Source organism: Bos javanicus, chromosome 4 (assembly GCF_032452875.1).
Source record: "Bos javanicus breed banteng chromosome 4, ARS-OSU_banteng_1.0, whole genome shotgun sequence".
In the NCBI taxonomy this organism is placed as follows: Eukaryota; Metazoa; Chordata; class Mammalia; order Artiodactyla; family Bovidae; genus Bos; species Bos javanicus.
This window is the reverse complement of record NC_083871.1, coordinates 48769034-48787976: the sequence shown is the minus strand read 5'-3', so window position 1 is coordinate 48787976 and position 18943 is coordinate 48769034. Positions and strand designations below refer to the sequence as shown.

The following is an 18943-nucleotide window of genomic DNA, read 5'->3' as shown; positions in this document are numbered from 1 at the left end:
AAATAGTGTGGTGACAGTAACAGAAAATTCAGAAGATGTAGGAAGGGTTTAAGTCACTCTCTATGAATATAAAAAGACAGCAACTCCAACCCCCCAGGCCAAAACCAATTATTACTATAAACAAATTAAGGATCTGAAGATAGATTGGAGGGGGGGAGATGCAAGTGGAAAACACAGGTTGAAGAAACAAAATATTCTGGATCAAAAGCACAGACTACGTGTGATTCTTTTCTTCTTGAGACCCCATTAATATTTCACAGGGACCATGAAGGTACGACTCCACAAAGATGAGAACAGGAAGAGGAAAAGTGGAGGAGAGATTTCTAGAGCAAAGAGAAGTTGCACGAGGGCAGAGAGAGGGTGCCGCCCAGAGATGGGCAGGGGGCCTGCGCGTGGAGAGGCCAGCCACCTGTCAGAGCACCAGAAGATCCAGACTGGGAAACACCTGGCTGGTCAGAATGGGACTGAGATGCTGCTGAAAACAGAAGGATTGATTTGAAGTCCTTCACGATCAGCTGATACTCTCCTTGCAATGTCTGCATCCTGAACACAGAACATTAGCAACCAAGTGTTAATCCCAACTCTTCCCAGATAAGAGATCAGTGTCAGGTTATTAGGAGAAACTAAATGAATAAGACAGAACTAGAACAGTTACTGTGAAGACTGGTGCCCCGGAACAAGGACCTTCACCTGCTTGGATGAGGGGTTCCTCCATGTGAACAGCTGGCTCCTTGCTACCCAACCAGCAGGACAATGATGGACAGGCCTGCCCAACTTACTCAGGGGTCCTCATCAGCTTTGCACAGCTCCTCTGGGAGCCTACAAGACTAAGATAAACGGCAGTATAACACCAATGAGCTAGAAAACTCAAGAACACTGATGAGCTTTCAGAAACTTTTACTCTATATACACAGAGATGTTCAAGATGATGTCATAATCAGGAGATGAAAAACAGGATGATTAGAAAAAGTGCAAGAGAAAAATGGGTAAGCTCAAAATTGAAAACATCATTACCAAATTTTTTTTCCTTTCAACTATTTTATCTTTTAGGTCAGTTTAAGCTCCAAAATCACTGCAGATGGTGACTGTAGCCATGAAATTAAAAGACGCTTACTCGTTGGAAGGAAAGTTATGACCGATTTAGATAGCATATTCAAAAGCAGAGACATTACTTTGCCAACAAAGGTCCATCTAGTCAAGGCTATGGTTTTTCCTGTGGTCGTGTATGGATGTGAGAGTTGGACTGTGAAGAAGGCTGAGCGCCAAAGAATTGGTGCTTTTGAACTGTGGTGTTGGAGAAGACTCTTGAGGGTCCCTTGGACTGCAAGGAGATCCAACCAGTCCATTCGGAAGGAGATCAGCCCTGGGATTTCTTTGGAAGGAATGATGCTAAAGCTGAAACTCCAGTACTTTGGCCACCTCATGCGAAGAGTTGACTCATTGGCAAAGACTCTGATGCTGGGAGGGATTGGGGGCAGGAGGAGAAGGGGACGACAGAGGATGAGATGGCTGGATGGCATCACTGATTCGATGGACGTGAGTCTGAGTGAACTCCGAGAGTTGGTGATGGACAGGGAGGCCTGGCGTGCTGCGATTCATGGCGTCACAAAGAGTTGGACACGACTGAGCAACTGAACTGAACTGAAGGTTCACAGCAAAATGGAGCAAAAAAGTATAAAGAACTGTCCTAAACCTGCTGCTTCCCCATATCTCTCCTCTATTAACATGCCCCAGAAGACAGTATGCTTATTACAAGTGATAAACATACAATGACATCAATATCACTCACAGTCCACAGCTGACATCTGGGTTCACTCGTGGTGCTACACACTCAGTGGTTTAAACAAAGGTACTCACAAAGGTAAAAATGTACCCACCATTACAGAATCTTCTTTAAATAAATAAAGAACTAAGAAGGTAAATTAAAATAAAAAACTTCAAAGAAAGTACACAGATGAAAAGATAAGAGTAGGAACAAAGTGATATCAGAGACAACACATGAAAGAAAATAATTAGGACAGTAAAGAATGAATTTTCCAGTAACAAAGGATGTAAGTTTTCAGACTGAAAGGGCTCACTCACAGGCCAGCACCTCCAAACTCAAACGACCCTGTAGCTTTAGGACATCAAAGATACAGAACCGACTGCAAGGCTTCCAGAAAAAGAGGAAGGAACTCTTAAAAATATAAAAAAATGTTTGACTTCTCTCAGTTCAGATCAGTTCAGTCACTCAGTCGTGTCCGACTCTTTGCGACCCCATGAACTGCAGCACGCCAGGCCTCCCTGTCCATCACCAACTCTAGGAGTTCACTCAAACTCATGTCCATCGAGTCACTGATGCCATCGAGCCATCTCATCCTCTGTCACCACTTTCTCCTCCTGCCCCCAATCCCTCCCAGCATCAGAGTCTTTTCCAATGAGTCAACTCTTCCCATGAGGTGGAAAGGACTGGAGTTTCAGCTTAACATCATTCCTTCCAAAGAACACCCAGGACTGATCTCCTTCAGAATGGACTGGTTGGATCTCCTTGCAGTCCAAGGGACTCTCAGGAGTCTTCTACAACACCATAGTTCAAAAGCATCAATTCTTCGGTGCTCAGCTTTCTTCACAGTCCAACACTCACATCCATACATGACCACAGGAAAAACCATAGCCTTGACTAGATGGACCTTTATTGGCAAAGTAATGTCTCTGCTTTTGAATATGCTATCTAGGTTGGTCATAATTTTCCTTCCAAAGAGTAAACATCTTTTAATTTCATGGCTGCAATCACCCATCATCTGCAGTGATTTTGGAGCTCTCCCCAAAATAAAGTCTGACATTGTTTCCACTATTTCCCCATCTATTTCCCATGAAGTGATGGGATCAGATGCCATGATCTTCATTTTCTGAATGTTGAGCTTTAAGCCAACTTTTTCACTCTCCTCTTGCACTTTCATCAAGAGGCATTTTAGTTCCTCTTCACTTTCTGCCATAAGGGTGGGTCATCTGCATATATGAGGTTATTGATACTTCTCCCTGCAATCTTGATTCCAGCTTGTGCTTCCTCCAGCCCAGTGATTCTCATGATGTACTCTGCACAGAAGTTAAATAAGCAGGGTGACAATATACAGCCTTGACGTACTCCTTTTCCTGTTTGGAACCAGTCTGCTGTTCCATGTCCAGTTCTAACTGTTGGTTCCTGACCTGCATACAAGTTTCTCAAGAGGCAGATCAGGTGGTCTGGTATTCCCATCTCTTTCAGAATTTTCCAAGGTTTATTGTGATCCACACAGTCAAAGGCTTTGGTATAGTCAATAAAGCAGAAATTAGATGTTTTTCTGGAACTTTCTTGCTTTTTCTATGATCCAACTGATGTTGGCAATTTGATCTCTGGTTCCTCTGCCTTTTCTAAAACCAGCTTGAACGTCTGGAAGTTCACGGTTCACGTATTGCTGAAGCCTGGCTTTAAGAAGTTTGAGCATTACTTTTCTAGCATGTGAGATGAGTGCAATTGTGTGGTAGTTTGAGCATTCTTTGGCATTGCCTTTCTTTGGGATTGGAACGAAAATCGACCTTTTCCAGTCCTGTGGCCACTGCTGAGTTTTCCAAATTTGCTGGCATATTGAGTGCAGCACTTTCACAACATCATCTTTCAGGAGTTAAAATAGCTCAACTGTAATTCCATCACCTCCACTAGCTTTGTTCATAGTGATGCTTTCTAAGGCCCACTTGACTTCTCATTCCAGGATGTCTGGCTCTAGGTGAGTGATCATCGTGATTATCTGGGTTGTTAAGATCTTTTTGTACAGTTCTTCTGTGTATTCTTGCCACCTCTTCTTAATATCTTCTGCTTCTGTTAGGTCCATAGCATTTCTGTCCTTTATCCAACCCATCTTTGCATGAAATGTTCCCTTGGTATCTCTAATTTTCTTGAAGAGATCTCTAGTCTTTCCCATTCTGTTGTTTTCCTCTATTTCTTTGCATTGATCACTGAGGAAGGCTTTCTTATCTCTCCTTGCTATTCTTTGGAACTCTGCATTCAGACACTTATATCTTTCCTTTCCTCCTTTGCTTTTCATTTCTTTTCTTTTCACAGGTATTTGTAAGGCCTCCTCAGACAGCCATTTTGCTTTTTTCCATTTCTTTTCCATGGGGATGGTCTTGATCCCTGTCTCCTGTACAATGTCATGAACCTCCGTCCACAGTTCATCAGGTACTCTATCAGATCTAGTCCCTTAAATCTATTTCTCACTTCCACTGTATAATCATAAGGGATTTGATTTAGGTCATACCTGAATGGTCTAGTGGATTTCCCTACTTTCTTCAATTTAAGTCTGAATTTGGCAATAAGGAGTTCATGATCTGAGCCCCAGTCAGCTCCCAGATTTGTTTTTGCTGACTGTATAGAGCTTCTCCGTCTTTGGCTGCAAAAAATATAATCAATCTGATTTCGGTGCTGACCATCTGGTGATGTCCATGTGGAGAGTCTTCTCTTGTGTTGTTGGAAGAGGGTGTTTGCTATGACCAGTGTGATCTCTTGAAAAAACTTTATTAGTCTTTGCCCTGCTTCATTCCATATTCCAAGGCCAAATTCGCCTGTTACTCCAGGTGTTTCTTGACTTCTTACTTTTGCATTCCAGTCCCTTATAATGAAAAGGACATCTTTTTTTGGATGTTAGTTCTAAAAGGTCTTGTAGGTCTTCATAGAACTGTTCAACTTCAGCTTTTTCAGCCTTACAGGTTGGGGCATAGGCTTGGATCACTATGATATTGAATGGTTTGCCTTGGAACTGTCAGAGATCATTCTGTCGTTTTTGAGATTGCATCCAAGTACTGCATTTCGGACTCTTCTGTTGACTATGATGGCTACTCCGTTTCTTCTAAGGGATTCCTGCCCACAGTAGTAGATATAATGGTCATCTGAGTTACATTCACCCATTCCAGTCCATTTTAGTTTGCTGATTCCTAGAATGTGGACATTCACCCTTGCCATCTCCTGTTTGACCACTTCCAATTTGCCTTGATTCATGGATATGATATTCCAGGTTTCTATGCAATATTGCTCTTTACAGCATCGGACCTTGCTTCTATCACCAGTCACATCTACAACTGGGTATTGTTTTTGCTTTGGCTCCATCCCTTCGTTCTTTTTGGAGTTATTTCTCCACTGATCTCCAGTAGCATATTGGGTACCTACCGACCTGGGGAGTTCCTCTTGCAGTATCCTATTATTTTGCCTTTTCATACTGTTCATGGGGTTCTCAAGGCATGAACTGAGAGAGGTTCATACTGAAGAGGTTTGCCATTTCCTTTTCCAGTGGACCACATTCTGTCAGACCTCTCCACCATGACCCGCCCATCTTGGGTTGCCCCATGGGCATGGCTTAGTTTCATTGAGTTAGACAAGGCTGTGGTCCGTGTGATCAGATTGACTAGTTTTCTGTGATTACGGTTTCAGTGTGTTTGCCCTCTGATGCCCAAGCCCGGGAGCTGACTGTGGCTCAGATCATGAACTCCTTATTGCCAAATTCAGACTTAAATTGAAGAAAGTAGGGAAATCCACTAGACCATTCAGGTATGACCTAAATCAAATCCCTTATGATTATACAGTGGAAGTGAGAAATAGATTTAAGGGACTAGATCTGATAGAGTACCTGATGAACTATGGATGGAGTTTCATGACATTGTACAGGAGACAGGGATCAAGACCATCCCCATGGAAAAGAAATGCAAAAAAGCAAAATGGCTGTTTGGGGAGGCCTTACAAATAGCTGTGAAAAGAAGAGAAGCAAAAAGCAAAGGAGAAAAGGAAGGATACAAGCATCTGAATGCAGAGTTCCAAAGAATAGCAAGGAGAGATAAGAAAGCCTTCCTCAGTGATCAATGCAAAGAAATAGAGGAAAACAACAGAATGGGAAAGACTAGAGATCTCTTCAAGAAAATTAGAGATACCAAGGGAACATTTCATGCAAAGATGGGTTGGATAAAGGACAGAAATGCTATGGACCTAACAGAAGCAGAAGATATTAAGAAGAGGTGGCAAGAATACACAGAAGAACTGTACAAAAAGATCTTAACAACCCAGATAATCACGATGATCACTCACCTAGAGCCAGACATCCTGGCATGTGAAGTCAAGTAGGCCTTAGGAAGCATGACTACGAACAAAGCTAATGGAGGTGATGGAATTCCAGTTGAGCTATTTCAAATCCTGAAAGATAATGCTATGAAAGTGCTGCACTCAATATGTCAGCAAATTTGGGTAACTCAGCAGTGGCCACAGAACTGGAAAAGGTCAGTTTTCACTCCATTCCCAAAGAAAGGCAATGCCAAAGAATGCTCAGACTACCATACAATTGCACTCATCTCACACGCTAGTAAAGTAATGCTCAAAATTCTCCAAGCCAGGCTTCAGCAATATGTGAACCGTGAACTTCCAGACGTTCAAGCTGGTTTTAGAAAAGGCAGAGGAACCAGAGGTCAAATTGCCAACATCCGCTGGATCATGGAATAAGGAAGTGAGTTCCAGAAAAATATCTATTTCTGCTTTATTGACTATGCCAAAGCCTTTGACTACGTCGATCACAATAAACTGTGGAACATTCTGAAAGAGATGGGAATACCAGACCACCTGATCTGCCTCTTGAGAAACTTGTATGCAGGTCAGGAAGCAACAGTTAGAACTGGACATGGAACAACAGACTGATTCCAAACAGGAAAAGGAGTACGTCAAGGCTGTATATTGTCACCCTGCTTATTTAACTTCTATGCGGAGTACATCATGAGAAACGCTGGGCTGGAGGAAGCACAAGCTAGAATCAAGATTGCAGGGAGAAGTATCAATCACCTCAGATATGCAGATGACACCACCCTTATGGCAGAAAGAGGAACTAAAAAGCCTCTTGATGAAAGTGCAAGAGGAGAGTGAAAAAGTTGGCTTAAAGCTCAACATTCAGAAAACTAAGATCATGGCATCTGGTCCCATCACTAGATGGGAAATAGATGGGGAAATAGTGGAAACAATGTCAGACTTTATTTTGGGGGGCTCCAAAATCACTGCAGATGGTGACTGCAGCCATGAAATTAAAAGACACTTACTCCTTGGAAGGAACATTATGACCAACCTAGACAGCATATTCAAAAGCAGAGACATTACTTTCCCAACAAAGGTCCGTCTAGTCAAGGCTATGGTTTTTCCAGTGGTCATGTATGGATGTAAGAGTTGGACTATGAAGAAAGCTGAGCACCAAAGAATTGATGCTTTTGCACTGAGGTGTTGGAGAAGACTCTTGAGAGTCCCTTGGACAGCAAGGAGATCCAACCAGTCCATCCTAAAGGAGACCAGTCCTTGGGTGTTCATTGGAAGGATAATGCTGAGGCTGAAACTCCAAACTACTTTGGCCACCTCATGTGAAGAGTTGACCTATTGGAAAAGACCCTGATGCTGTGAGGGATTGGGAGCAGGAGGAGAAGGGGACGCCAAAGGATGAGATGGCTGGATGGCATCACCAACTCGATTCACATGAGTTTGAGTGAACTCCAGGAGTTGGTGATGGACAGGGAGGCCTGGCGTGCTGCAATTCATGGGGTTGCAAAGAGTCAGACATGACTGAGCAACTGAACTCAACTGACTGATATGCCTATCTGTATGTCAGTAACACATTCTTTCAATTAGTGTAGCTTTGTAGTAAATATTTTCAAAATTTATTTATTAATGTATAGTTGATACATAATATCGGGTTGGTTTCAGGTGGTAGAGTAAAAGTTTTGAAATTTGCAAGTGTGAGTCTTCCAACTTTGTTCTTTTTCAACATTATTTTGACTTCCTGTATGGGGCCCCTCTTGTATGTACAATGTTAAAACATTAGACAAAGCAAACATAATGTGTGTCCTTGGTTTAGCTTTATACACATAAATGTTACTGTTTTAAACTTTTATAAATAATTTTTAAAAAGAATATGTAATCTCTGTAAATACAAATATACTGTTTAGTGGGGGAAAAAAAAAAAAAAGAACCAGGCAGAACACTGTGTAGAGTTTGTTGCCACTAAAATTTTTAAAAGAATTACCTGTATATACATAGCATAACCCTGGAAAAATATGCATCTTAGTGCTAAAAGAACTTGACTCCTGAGAAACTGGATTGCTGGGAAACAGGGATAGAAGGGAGACTCTCTTTCACTGACTACTTTTTGTTCCTTTTGAATTTTTGTAAATTATATATGCGTATGTTGTTGTTGTTGTTTAGTCACTAAGTCATGTCCTATTCTTTGCAACCCAATGGACTGTAACCTGCCACGCTCCTCTGTTCATGGGATTTCCAGGCAAGAATACTGGAGTGGGTTCCCATTTCCTTCTCCAGGGGATCTTCCCAACCAAAGGACTGAACCCCGTCTCCTGAGTCTCCTGCACCGTCAGGCAGATTGTTTACCAATGAGCCACCAGGGAAGCCCATATATGCATACTGATTTAAATCTAATTAATTAAATTGTCAAACTCTCCATTTGAACCCATAATGTAATATTGTATCTTTATGTGAGTTAAGGAAAACTTTTGGAAGAAAGATGGTGATCAGTTTGCAGGCAGTGGCTTTCATCCCCTTCCTAGGTCCCTGTGTGAGCTCTGGCACCTACTTGTGAAAGAAGAGCCAGGGCTGGAGATGAAGCCAATGGGTCTGTAAAATAGTGCTTTCTTGATGTGATGCTAATTAGTCCCACGGGGACCAAATGAGTTCATCAATCCAGGCAACATATGGTCACCTATCAAAATTACAAAGTTTGATTAAATGGTTTACAAATATTTTATTTTCGCTTACTGTTATATTTCAACTTGTTTAGAATAGGTGGAGGGGGAATATCAGCTTCATTGATTAGCTCTAGTCCTGGATGTTAAATTTAAAAAAGGATGAAATATAGTGCCATATAATAACTTTTCATTATCTTGGAATTAACTGCATTTTAAAATATTATAAAGCTTAAGAATTCATACATGGATTCATGAAAAAGTAATCCCTGCTAAAATACAGAACAATTATTTCTTTTAGAACTTCTCTGTGTGACAGGTGTCTGTTCTAGACAATCAAAATGTAATTCCCCCATAATTATGCACAGAGTGCAAAGAATGTAGGAAATATTTAATATGCAGAGGCTTATCTCAGGGACTGACAGCTCCTGTATGAAAACCACATCTTATTCGCCTACAGAATGCAAATTCGAGACTGAGCTCTGTAAAAGGGCTCTGACTCTCTTAAAAAATAACAATTTACTCTCCATTAATGAAAGAGCCTATCATATAGCATAGGACAATTATTTCAGTTTGCCTCAAATTAGAAGTATTTCAGAAGAAACATGGCCTACTGAGTTGAGCATTAAAATATTCATGAAAAGAATATCTTCAAAGAGATTAATAATTATAAATGCTGGGCTCAATGTATGAATACACAGAACTCCAAGAAAAAATGTTCTGAGGTCTAGGAGGTGCTAGATTTTCAAGCTAAACAACGCCTTTAAGAAAGTCAAATGAGATAGTGGATACAAAGCCACAACTATGCTTCTTGCCAATTCGTAATCATGGCTTCCCCTTCCTCCTTCCAAGTCTTCCCTTTTCAGGGAAAGGCACCAGACACTGGGGCTCATCCAAGACTCTTTCTGTTAGGCCTCAATTCATTTGATCACCAAGGACCAACTTCTGCTGGTCCTGAGTACTTTATGAAACCATTACTTTCTCCCCTTCCTCAGTTGAGTCTGTTTCTTATCCCCTTAACAAGGCATGGATCGCTGTTTCCTCACTGAGCTCCTGCCTGTCCCTCTCACCTTTAATTCCACCCCTACACTGTCACCACTGTGACCTCAGACACCCCCGATTGTTACTGTCTCTGCTTACAATGCTACTGCCCACACAGAGCGTGTGTCCACTGCTCCTGTGTGGCATGCCGCACGGGCCCTTCCTGACACAGCACGTACATCTCAGCCCCCGCCAATGGATGTCTTCCACTTCAGACTCCAGTGTTGACACTCTCCATTGTTTTCTTTCAACTGGTGATTTCTGACTCATTTTCTGAGGCTCAGTTCAAGTGTCTCTCTGGCTTCCTGGATCCTCAGGTGGGGCTGAGAAGCCCTCATCCTTCCCTAGCCCTGACCATATTACAGCATTTATCACATTTTACCAAATGGATTTTTATGTGTATTTGAATCCCTCACCAAGTGTAAGTTCCAAGAGCACAAGAACTATGTCTAAGTATTTTTGTGGCATCCTACGCTTTATACAGGCCCTGGAACACAGTGGGTGGTCAAGGAATTGACCTGAAAGGAGCTGCTATATGATATGCAGATTATATAAATGGAATATGTAATTCACTTTAAATGCATTTGGGTTATGGCACAAATATATATATGATAAAAAACTAGAAATTTGCTTAAAATATGAACTTAAAATCTTCAACCTGCTATGTTTGGGGATACATTTCTTATTTCAAGTGGTTATTTTCTGAGAAAAATTAATTTTTACTTATTTATATTCTGTATTCTTAGAAGGATTTAAGATAGTAGAGAAATAAATCAAGATGGTATGAGATCAAATTCAAAAAAAGATCTTTTGGAAACAACTATATAAATATGTTTACTTTTTCCCAATAAAATATTCAACAGTGGTAATTTATGAACTTGGTAATTTCATGAACTGACTTTTTCCTTTTTGTCCTTACAAACTGTGACCTTTATATATATATATATATAAGACCTTAAACAGAGCAGTAAAATCTTTAAAAAGTCTAAAAAAAATCCTGTTTATAAAAATAACCACTGTATTTAAGTAAAGATGCTCCCTGCCAGAATACACAGGAAAAGTTTTATTATTATTATTTTTAAAATGTAATCAAACTTTTCACAATGCTTTGAAAGAATTAAAGTTGCAATGGTAAGAAAAATCAATTTACTTTAGAAGATGGAACAGAACAGGCAGCATCCGAGGAAACTATAACTGGCAGCTATTTCACTGATGCCTGTTATCACTGCTGAAGCATTAAAATACTGGTTGAAATGAACAGGAAAGTAAACAAACAATATAACATATGGTAGTACCAAAATACTGCCCTAGAGTGTCTTCACATTGGGTTCTAGTCCTTCCTACTCAAAAGTGCGGCTGTGAGAGGAGAGCACTGCTATCACCTGGGAGCCTGTGAGAAATATAGACTCAGGCCCCACCACTGATCTACTCATCAGAATCTGCATTTTAAACGAGATCCTCTGATGATGTATAGGCAGATTAAAGCTTGAGAAACTGTTTTTGGTGACCCTGCAATTTTCCCATGCAAACTTCTAGCCTGAAAATAGAATCTCCTTGCTGAAGCCTACCCCTAAGGATAAAACTAAGGGTTAATTTCATAGCTGTCTTCTGTGTCTATCTGTAGCAAAAGAATTAAATACTAAATTAATTCCAATACCAAAATTACCATCTTAGACACACACACACAGACAATGTTGTATCTTTTCACTAACAATTATTTGAATTCATTTTGGTGAAAGATCACTAGAGATCATAGTTTCCATGTCCTTTGTTTCATAGAATCGTTATCATTCTAGATAAAAGAAATCTAAGATTATCTGGAAGCCCATCAAAATCATTTAGTCCCTTATTCTACTATTTAATACTACCAGGAAAATTTTCCACTCATAAACTAAACTCCTATACTTTCTATCTTAATTCCATTTCTTCTTCTTCCTTTATTAGTTACCAGCAACTCCATTCTTTACAGCTTTAGTTTAGGTGATAATCCTGGAGGACCTGGATCAAAGTGGACAAAACTTGTACTGTGTGGTCCTAAAATAACATCTCCAAAGTTACAAAATGTAATCTGTGATCCTGGAGGATATAACATAAACATAACTGGTATCAGACGAGGAGCTTTAAAAAGTAATTTCAGGGTATAATATGACCCAGCATAGAAGACTTGGTAAAATGCAGCATGAAATGTATTATAAAGTATTCTTTATAAAAATGGCCTTCTAAAAGAGACTTCATCTTGTAAGAGTGGGTTTTGACTTAATGTTTTCTTCTCTCAGGCATCAATCTGAAAATTATTAAGATGTTCAGTCTGACCAAAAAAAGAACTGAAATAAGTTATGCAAGTTGACTCAGGTTTCACATGAGAATATGGCAGCAAGAGTTCTTTCCCAAATGACCATATAGCAATGAATAAGCATAATCTGCAATGAAGGAAGCAGGGCATTGAGGTCAGGGTACAGGGCAAAGTCTGAACAGCATGATTACTCGTTCTGAGAGAGGGGATTCTAGAAATACATCCCAAACCAAAGATGAGAGATTTCAAAACTTTTATGAAGAAAAAAAAAAATCCTTCTACCTTTAAAGTCAAGTAGAAGTTTACTTTTACAATATGAATAATATAAAAGTCATACATTAAAATATAATACTGGCTGGTGAGAGAGGCACTCCCCCATGGGCCCTGCTACCCCTACTGAGTGGATGAAGAATGCAGTCTTAGCCTCTCTTCATCAGGGCCACATCTCAGGGCTGTGTGTGCAGTAACCTTTGATGAATGACCTAATGCCTTCCCCCAACACACAGCAGGCATTCATACTTGCTCTGACAGCAGTCACCCCTCAGCAACCAGAACACAACCCAATGCACACGCAGGCATCTGTGGTGGGGCCTTTACATTGCCCTGGGTGATGTCAGCTTGTAAAGAGGGTGAACTCCAAGACCCTGCACAGTTCTTCATATGGACACTGAAAAAAATCGTCTCTATTATTGAGATTTATCTTACCGGATCCAGGTTCTTAAATAGCAGGATGTCTTTGCAAGCCTCTTGCAATCGATTTCTTTGATCGTCAGTTTTGGGATGTATAATCTACAAGAACACCAAATCCACAATTAGACTATTCCCCTTACTTATAATGGATAAAATTTCCTAGCAGGACATTAGAAGGAAGAATGGTTACGGTTGAGGTTCACTTTAGGTGACTAGACACTAACTACCAGCCTGCTAATAGGGGAAAGTAATACAATTTATCTCAGGGAGGTGGTGGGCATTAATCAATACAGCACCTGAATGTTTTTCAAAGAAGTGTTTCCCCCAGGTTAGCAAGTTCATTCTGTAAAGGTCTGGACTGGCTAATCACTAAAGACTCTGAAGGTCCAGCGGGAACATAAAAAAGGACTAAGTGTTGTAACAGTTACGTTGAAAATCTACACTGTCTTTATTCTGTTTGCGTGCTAAGTCCCCTCAGGTGTATCTGACTCTTTGCGACCTCACCTGGAAGCCCATCAAAATCTTTTAGTCCCTATTCTACTATTTAATACTACCAGGAAATTTTTTCACTAATAGTCTGCCGGGCTCCTCTGTTCACAGGATTCTCCAGGCAAGAATACTGAAGTGGATTGCCATGCCCTCCTCCAGGGGATCTTCCCAACCCAGGGATCAAACCCTTATCTCATGTCTCCCACATTGGTAGGCAGATTCTTTGCCACGAGCACCATCTGGAAAGCCCTTATGCTGTCTAATACTCTTAATATTCTTTAATACTGTTTCATACTTTTTACCACTAAACTTAATACTCTTTCAGAATGTAGCCCCTTTCTTCAAAACTTGATAAAATCTCTAGATGTGAGTAAATTCTTACCTGTATATTAGATATTAAATACATTTTATGCATAACACATGTAACCAGGCCCACAGGGAGTGATTTTCCACAGGGACCAAGCAATCATGTACTGTCACATCAGGAGACTAGGGATTTGAGGGAAAATGAATCTAACACTTCTGGTGCGCTGATTTGAGAATGAGCTCAAAGAAGACCACTGCCCGAGGTGCTCACTTTCAACCTGGAGGGTGAAGGCCAAAAGTATGCCCTCAGTAAGGGAGCTGGCCAGTTCTTTGGAGTCCCTTCTGACCACCAGAAGGCTCAACTGACTTGGACCCAAAGGCCCGTTCTTTTGTGAACATGGGTACCGTATAACTATAAAATGGGGTAACGAGGCAAGAGATGATCCTAAAAGCAGAAGACACCAAGTGGAGACCCACACATCACCTTTTCCTACTCTAACGTCACACACACAGTGACCGGAGGACATGATGATGGGTAGGGGCCCCACCATCAGAACCACCAGGGCCGGCCGGTGCTGAGCTTTGTGTCCATGACTACATCAAAACTCACAATGGGAGATTAAAACCAGCATTTCAAACCCATCTCTGACGGCTAAAAGCCAGAGGCCCAAGAAGAACTGAGGAAATGTACAGCATATGTGTACTATTTATATGTGTACTGTTCACATACTATTAGCCAGTGAGAGAAGGAAGCTGTTGCAGAGTTTTCTTTAAAAGGGTAAGGGATATGCAAACTAGTGTTTCCTAGCTAGCCAATATTCACATCAAACTAGATTCTGTTATGGCATGTGGACCTAGAAAAAGCAGATCCTGCTGCCTAAGAACTCACTGCTATTTAAGAAACTTTAAAAATTTGGATATGAACTAAATCATGCCAACCAAAATTCATATCTGCCTACGTCAAATAAGGATGATTTTAACACAATCAAACAAAATAAAACAAAACGTTATTTCTCACTTCACAAAAACCATCTGGAACTTCAAACTGAGGTGATCATTAAGTGTTTGCCTACTGAGAAACTCTCTCCTCAGAAAGAAAAGGTTGGGGATATCATGTCACAGATGTTGAAAATAATTTTCTGAGCCCAAAGTGGAGCCACCCCTGCCCAGGGTGCCACATCAGCAAAGCAGAGCCGAGATCACTCCCACGTCCAGAAATGCTCCCCTTCGCCAGCAGTACAGTGTATCCAGTCAGCCGATCCCCAAAGGCCGAGCCAAATCTGGGCTCTCTGCTCACTTCCTTGTTCCTCGTTCACTTTCTGTTTTTCTCTTCCTTGTTCCTTATTCTTTATCCTCTAAAAGCTTCCTGCCCTCCACCCCATTTTGCAGTTCTCTGGACCCTTGGGGATGGAGACTGCCTGCTTCATGCAGGATTAAATAAAATTTATATCACCTAAACTGTCTTCTTTAATCATTTTCAACACCATATTGCACCTGATTTACTTCTGTCATCAATTTAAGTCTTTCTCCCCCAACCCATTCACTTTGTATGAACACCTCACAGAAAAACCCGTCATCGTCTTCTCTGTCACTCTCCTGCTACTTCCCGTTATGAATGCACAGTTCCAAATTTTGTTTCTCCATCCTGCTACCACTGCTACTGCGTACCTCTCTCCTCCCTGCTTTCTTTATTCCCCTCTCTTCCTTCTGCCTGCCATCACTCGTCAGGGTCTTTTATCTACCATAGTCGCCCCTCACCCTCAACCTCTGCCATTAAAATTCCTGCTCTGCATCCTGAAATGCAAACACTCAGAAATCAGGTGAATCTTTGAAGCTCTGCCCTCCCTGCCCTGTACCAACTGTTCAGATGCTCTCCTCCTCTTACAGACTCATTTCCTTCAGCTGGATTTGGTGGGATCCGACATCTGAGATCTGCATCTGGACAATTAAGGTCTTCTGCAGTGTGCCCAAGCGTGATTTCTACTAGGGGCAATTTTGTTTTTTATTATTTATTTCTGATTTCAAGATAAAAATCTTTTTGTTCAAACAAATATTGATGTGGCATTTACCATGTGCCAGGCACTGTTTTAAGGGCTTCACAAATACCAGTTTTAGTCTAGTAATAGGGAGTGTAGATGGCACAGTGGTAAAGAATCTGCCTGCCAACGCAGGAGACCCAAGAGACATGGGTTTAATACCTGGGTCGGGAAGATTCCCTGGAGTAGGAAATGGCAACCCACTCCAGTATTATTGCCTGGAAAATTCCATGGACAGAGGAGCCTGGCAGGCTACAGTCCATAGGGTCACATTCCGCTGGATTCAACTGAGCACACACGCACACGCATCCTAGTAACAGGCCCCACGAAGCAGGTGACTGCTCAGTGAAATAAGTCAGACAGAGAAAGACAAACACTGCATGACCTCTTAAAAGGAAAAACGTAAGAAAATCAACTTGCCCAGGCAACTTCTTCAATGTGACACAGTTGAGAAGTTGTAGCGCTGGGATTCACCCCAGGCAGGCTAGCCACAGAGTTCTTACTATAAGCCAAGGTCAGCACACCATTGCCTGAAGGCCAAATTTCTTTCTGTAGGATCCCTACACTGAAAATGATTTTTTTAATGACTGTGGGAGGATAACCAAAAGAATGTTTCCCAACATATGAAAAGTATAAGAAATTCAAACGTCCACAAGTAAAGTTTCATGGGTCACAGCCACACGTGTTTATTTATGTATTGTCTATGGCTGCTTTTAAGCTGTAACAGCAGAGCTGAAGAGTTGTGACAGAAACCAAATGGCCCCCAAAGCATGAAGTATTGATTATTTGAAAATAGAATTCCCAGGGAAAAAAACTTTACAGGGAAAGTCTGTCAACTACTGCTATAAACCTCTGTTGCCTTTCAATTTAAAAAAAATAGAAGAAACAGTAAGACTGACTGACACATTTTCTTTAAAGAAAACACTGGGTATCTATTTTGTTAAGCAAGGGAAGTCTGTACAAGATGTTTTCATATCTGTCCAATATGTTCTCCACACAGAGCTGAAAGTAATCTTTTAAAAGTTTAAATCAGAACACCCCATTCTCCAGAGTAAACCCTCGGTAGAGGCCATCACATTCCCACCTCCTCCTCCGCCTTCCCCTCAGCCACTCAGCTCCAGCCACACCAGCCCCCACTCAGAGCCTCCAACTCTTCCCACTCTGACGGGCATGGGTCAACCCAAAATGCACTCCCAGACTTTTGGCAAGATTCTCTCCACATTCATCCTCTGGTCTCACTTCAAGGAGCCCTTCTCCCACTATTCTGTTTCATTAGGGATCTAGTTGATATGGGGGTTTGGTTTTAATTCCTACACCCTATCACACTGTCCTTTCAACAGTTCATATTTTGTGACTGCTAATTTGCTAGCTTTCTGTTAGCTTCTGTTATTAGACTCTGAGCTCCAAGACGGCAAGGACTTGTCCATCATGTTCACCACTGTATACTTAGCATTCGACCAGATATGCAGAAAGCAGTCCCAAAACCTTTCATGGAGTACAAAATGAAGAAACACTCCACTGTTAAATTTACTAGCTCTTTTCTGCCCATTTCTACATGCTAGATGTACATAACCCTTACATTTTCATTTATTAAAGGTATTCCAAGTAAAATCTAATTTGTTATTTTCCAAAGTCAATCTTAAGTACTTAAATTTTCTTTGAATATGTATTATTTTATAAAAAATTAAATATCTATTTACAGCTCTGAGATTACAGATTGTTGTTGTTGCTTAGTCACTAAGTTGTATCTGACTCTTCATGACCCTACAGACTGTAGCCTGCCAGGCTCCTCCGTCCATGGGATTCTCTAGGTAAGAATACTGAAGTGGGTTGCCATTTCCTTCTTCGGGGGATCTCTCAGACACAGGGATCAAACTTGTGTCTCCTGCTTGGCAGGCAGATTTTTTTTTTTACCATTGACCCACCAGGGAAGCCCAATAAAAAAACAGACTCTTTGAAATAAGACAAAATGTCCAAATGAAAAGTTAATTTATCAAAATGCACTGTATGTTTTCCTTATGGACATTTTCTAAAGCCAATTAATTTTGAAATCTGTAATAATCATTTCTAAAGGCTACGGTACAAACTGCCTTATAGTATCTATTCAGATCAGATCAGATTAGTCACTCAGTTGTGTCCGACTCTTTGCGACCCCATGAATCGCAGCACGGCAGGCCTCCCTGTCCATCACCAACTCCCGGAGTTCACTCAGACTCACATCCATCGAGTCGGTGATGCCATCCAGCCATCTCATCCCCTGTCGTCCCTTTCTCCTCTTGCCCCCAATCCCTCCCAGCTAGACAAAAAAATTGTAGTTTTTAGCAACATGTTTAGAGAAGAGTCAACTTAATGAAAACCCTGACACTTTATTATAATGATTAATAATTAATTAATTACCAAAAATCTACTAAAGTAACATCGAAGGGTGTCACAGGCACAACTTGGGTTGAATGTCCAACCCACAAAGATGCCTCCTTCACCAGGAACTGCCCTTATCTATCTATTTATGTACCTTTCAAAAAATTATAGTTAATCTACAAAGTTGTGTTGGTTTCAGATATAAAGCAATTGTTTTATATATATGTATATATATGTTTTTCAGATTCTTTTCCATTATAGGTTATTATAAATACTGAATATAGCTCACTGTGCTATGTTGGTCATTGTTCTTTACCTATTTTATAAATATATATATATAGTAGTGTGTATATGTTAATCCCAAACACCTAATTTCTCTCTCCCCCAACTCCTGCTATCTACTACAGTAACCATAAATTTGTTTTCTATGTCTACAAATCTATTTTTGTTTTGTAAATAAGTTGATTTATACAATTTTTTAAGATTTCACATACAAGTGATGTCATATGATATCTGTCTTTGTCTTACTCAGTATAGCAATTTCTAGGTTTATCTATGTTGCTACAGATGGCACTGCTTCATTCTTTTTTGTGGCTGAGTAGTATCCATTGTGGAGAAGGCAATGGCACCCCACTCCAGTACTCTTGCCTGGAAAATCCCATGGATGGAGGAGCCTGGTAGGCTGCAGTCCATGGGGTTGCTAAGAGTCGGACACGACTGAGAGACTTCACTTTCACTTTTCACTTTCATGCACTGGAGAAGGAAATGGCAACCCACTTCAGCATTCTTGCCTGGAGAATCCCAGGGACGGGGGAGCCTGGTGGGCTGCCATCTATGAGGTCGCACAGAGTTGGACACGACTGAAGCGACTTAGCAGCAGCAGCAGCAGTATCCATTGTATATATTTGCCACATCTTTATCCATTCACCTGTTGATGGACATTTAGGTTGTTTCCAAGTTCTGGCTATTATACAAATGGTGCTGCTATGAGCACCAGGGTACATGC

At 40.9% G+C, this 18943-nt stretch overlaps 1 protein-coding gene across 1 annotated transcript in view; it reads right to left on the bottom strand.

The window, feature by feature from the left end:
* Positions 1-18943, bottom strand: part of PRKAR2B (protein kinase cAMP-dependent type II regulatory subunit beta) — a 102566-nt gene that overhangs the window by 17532 nt on the left and 66091 nt on the right. The window contains exon 4 of the mRNA XM_061413978.1: positions 12764-12847. Within this exon, the coding sequence (XP_061269962.1) occupies positions 12764-12847 (84 nt within the window). The remainder of the gene's footprint in view (positions 1-12763; positions 12848-18943) is intronic.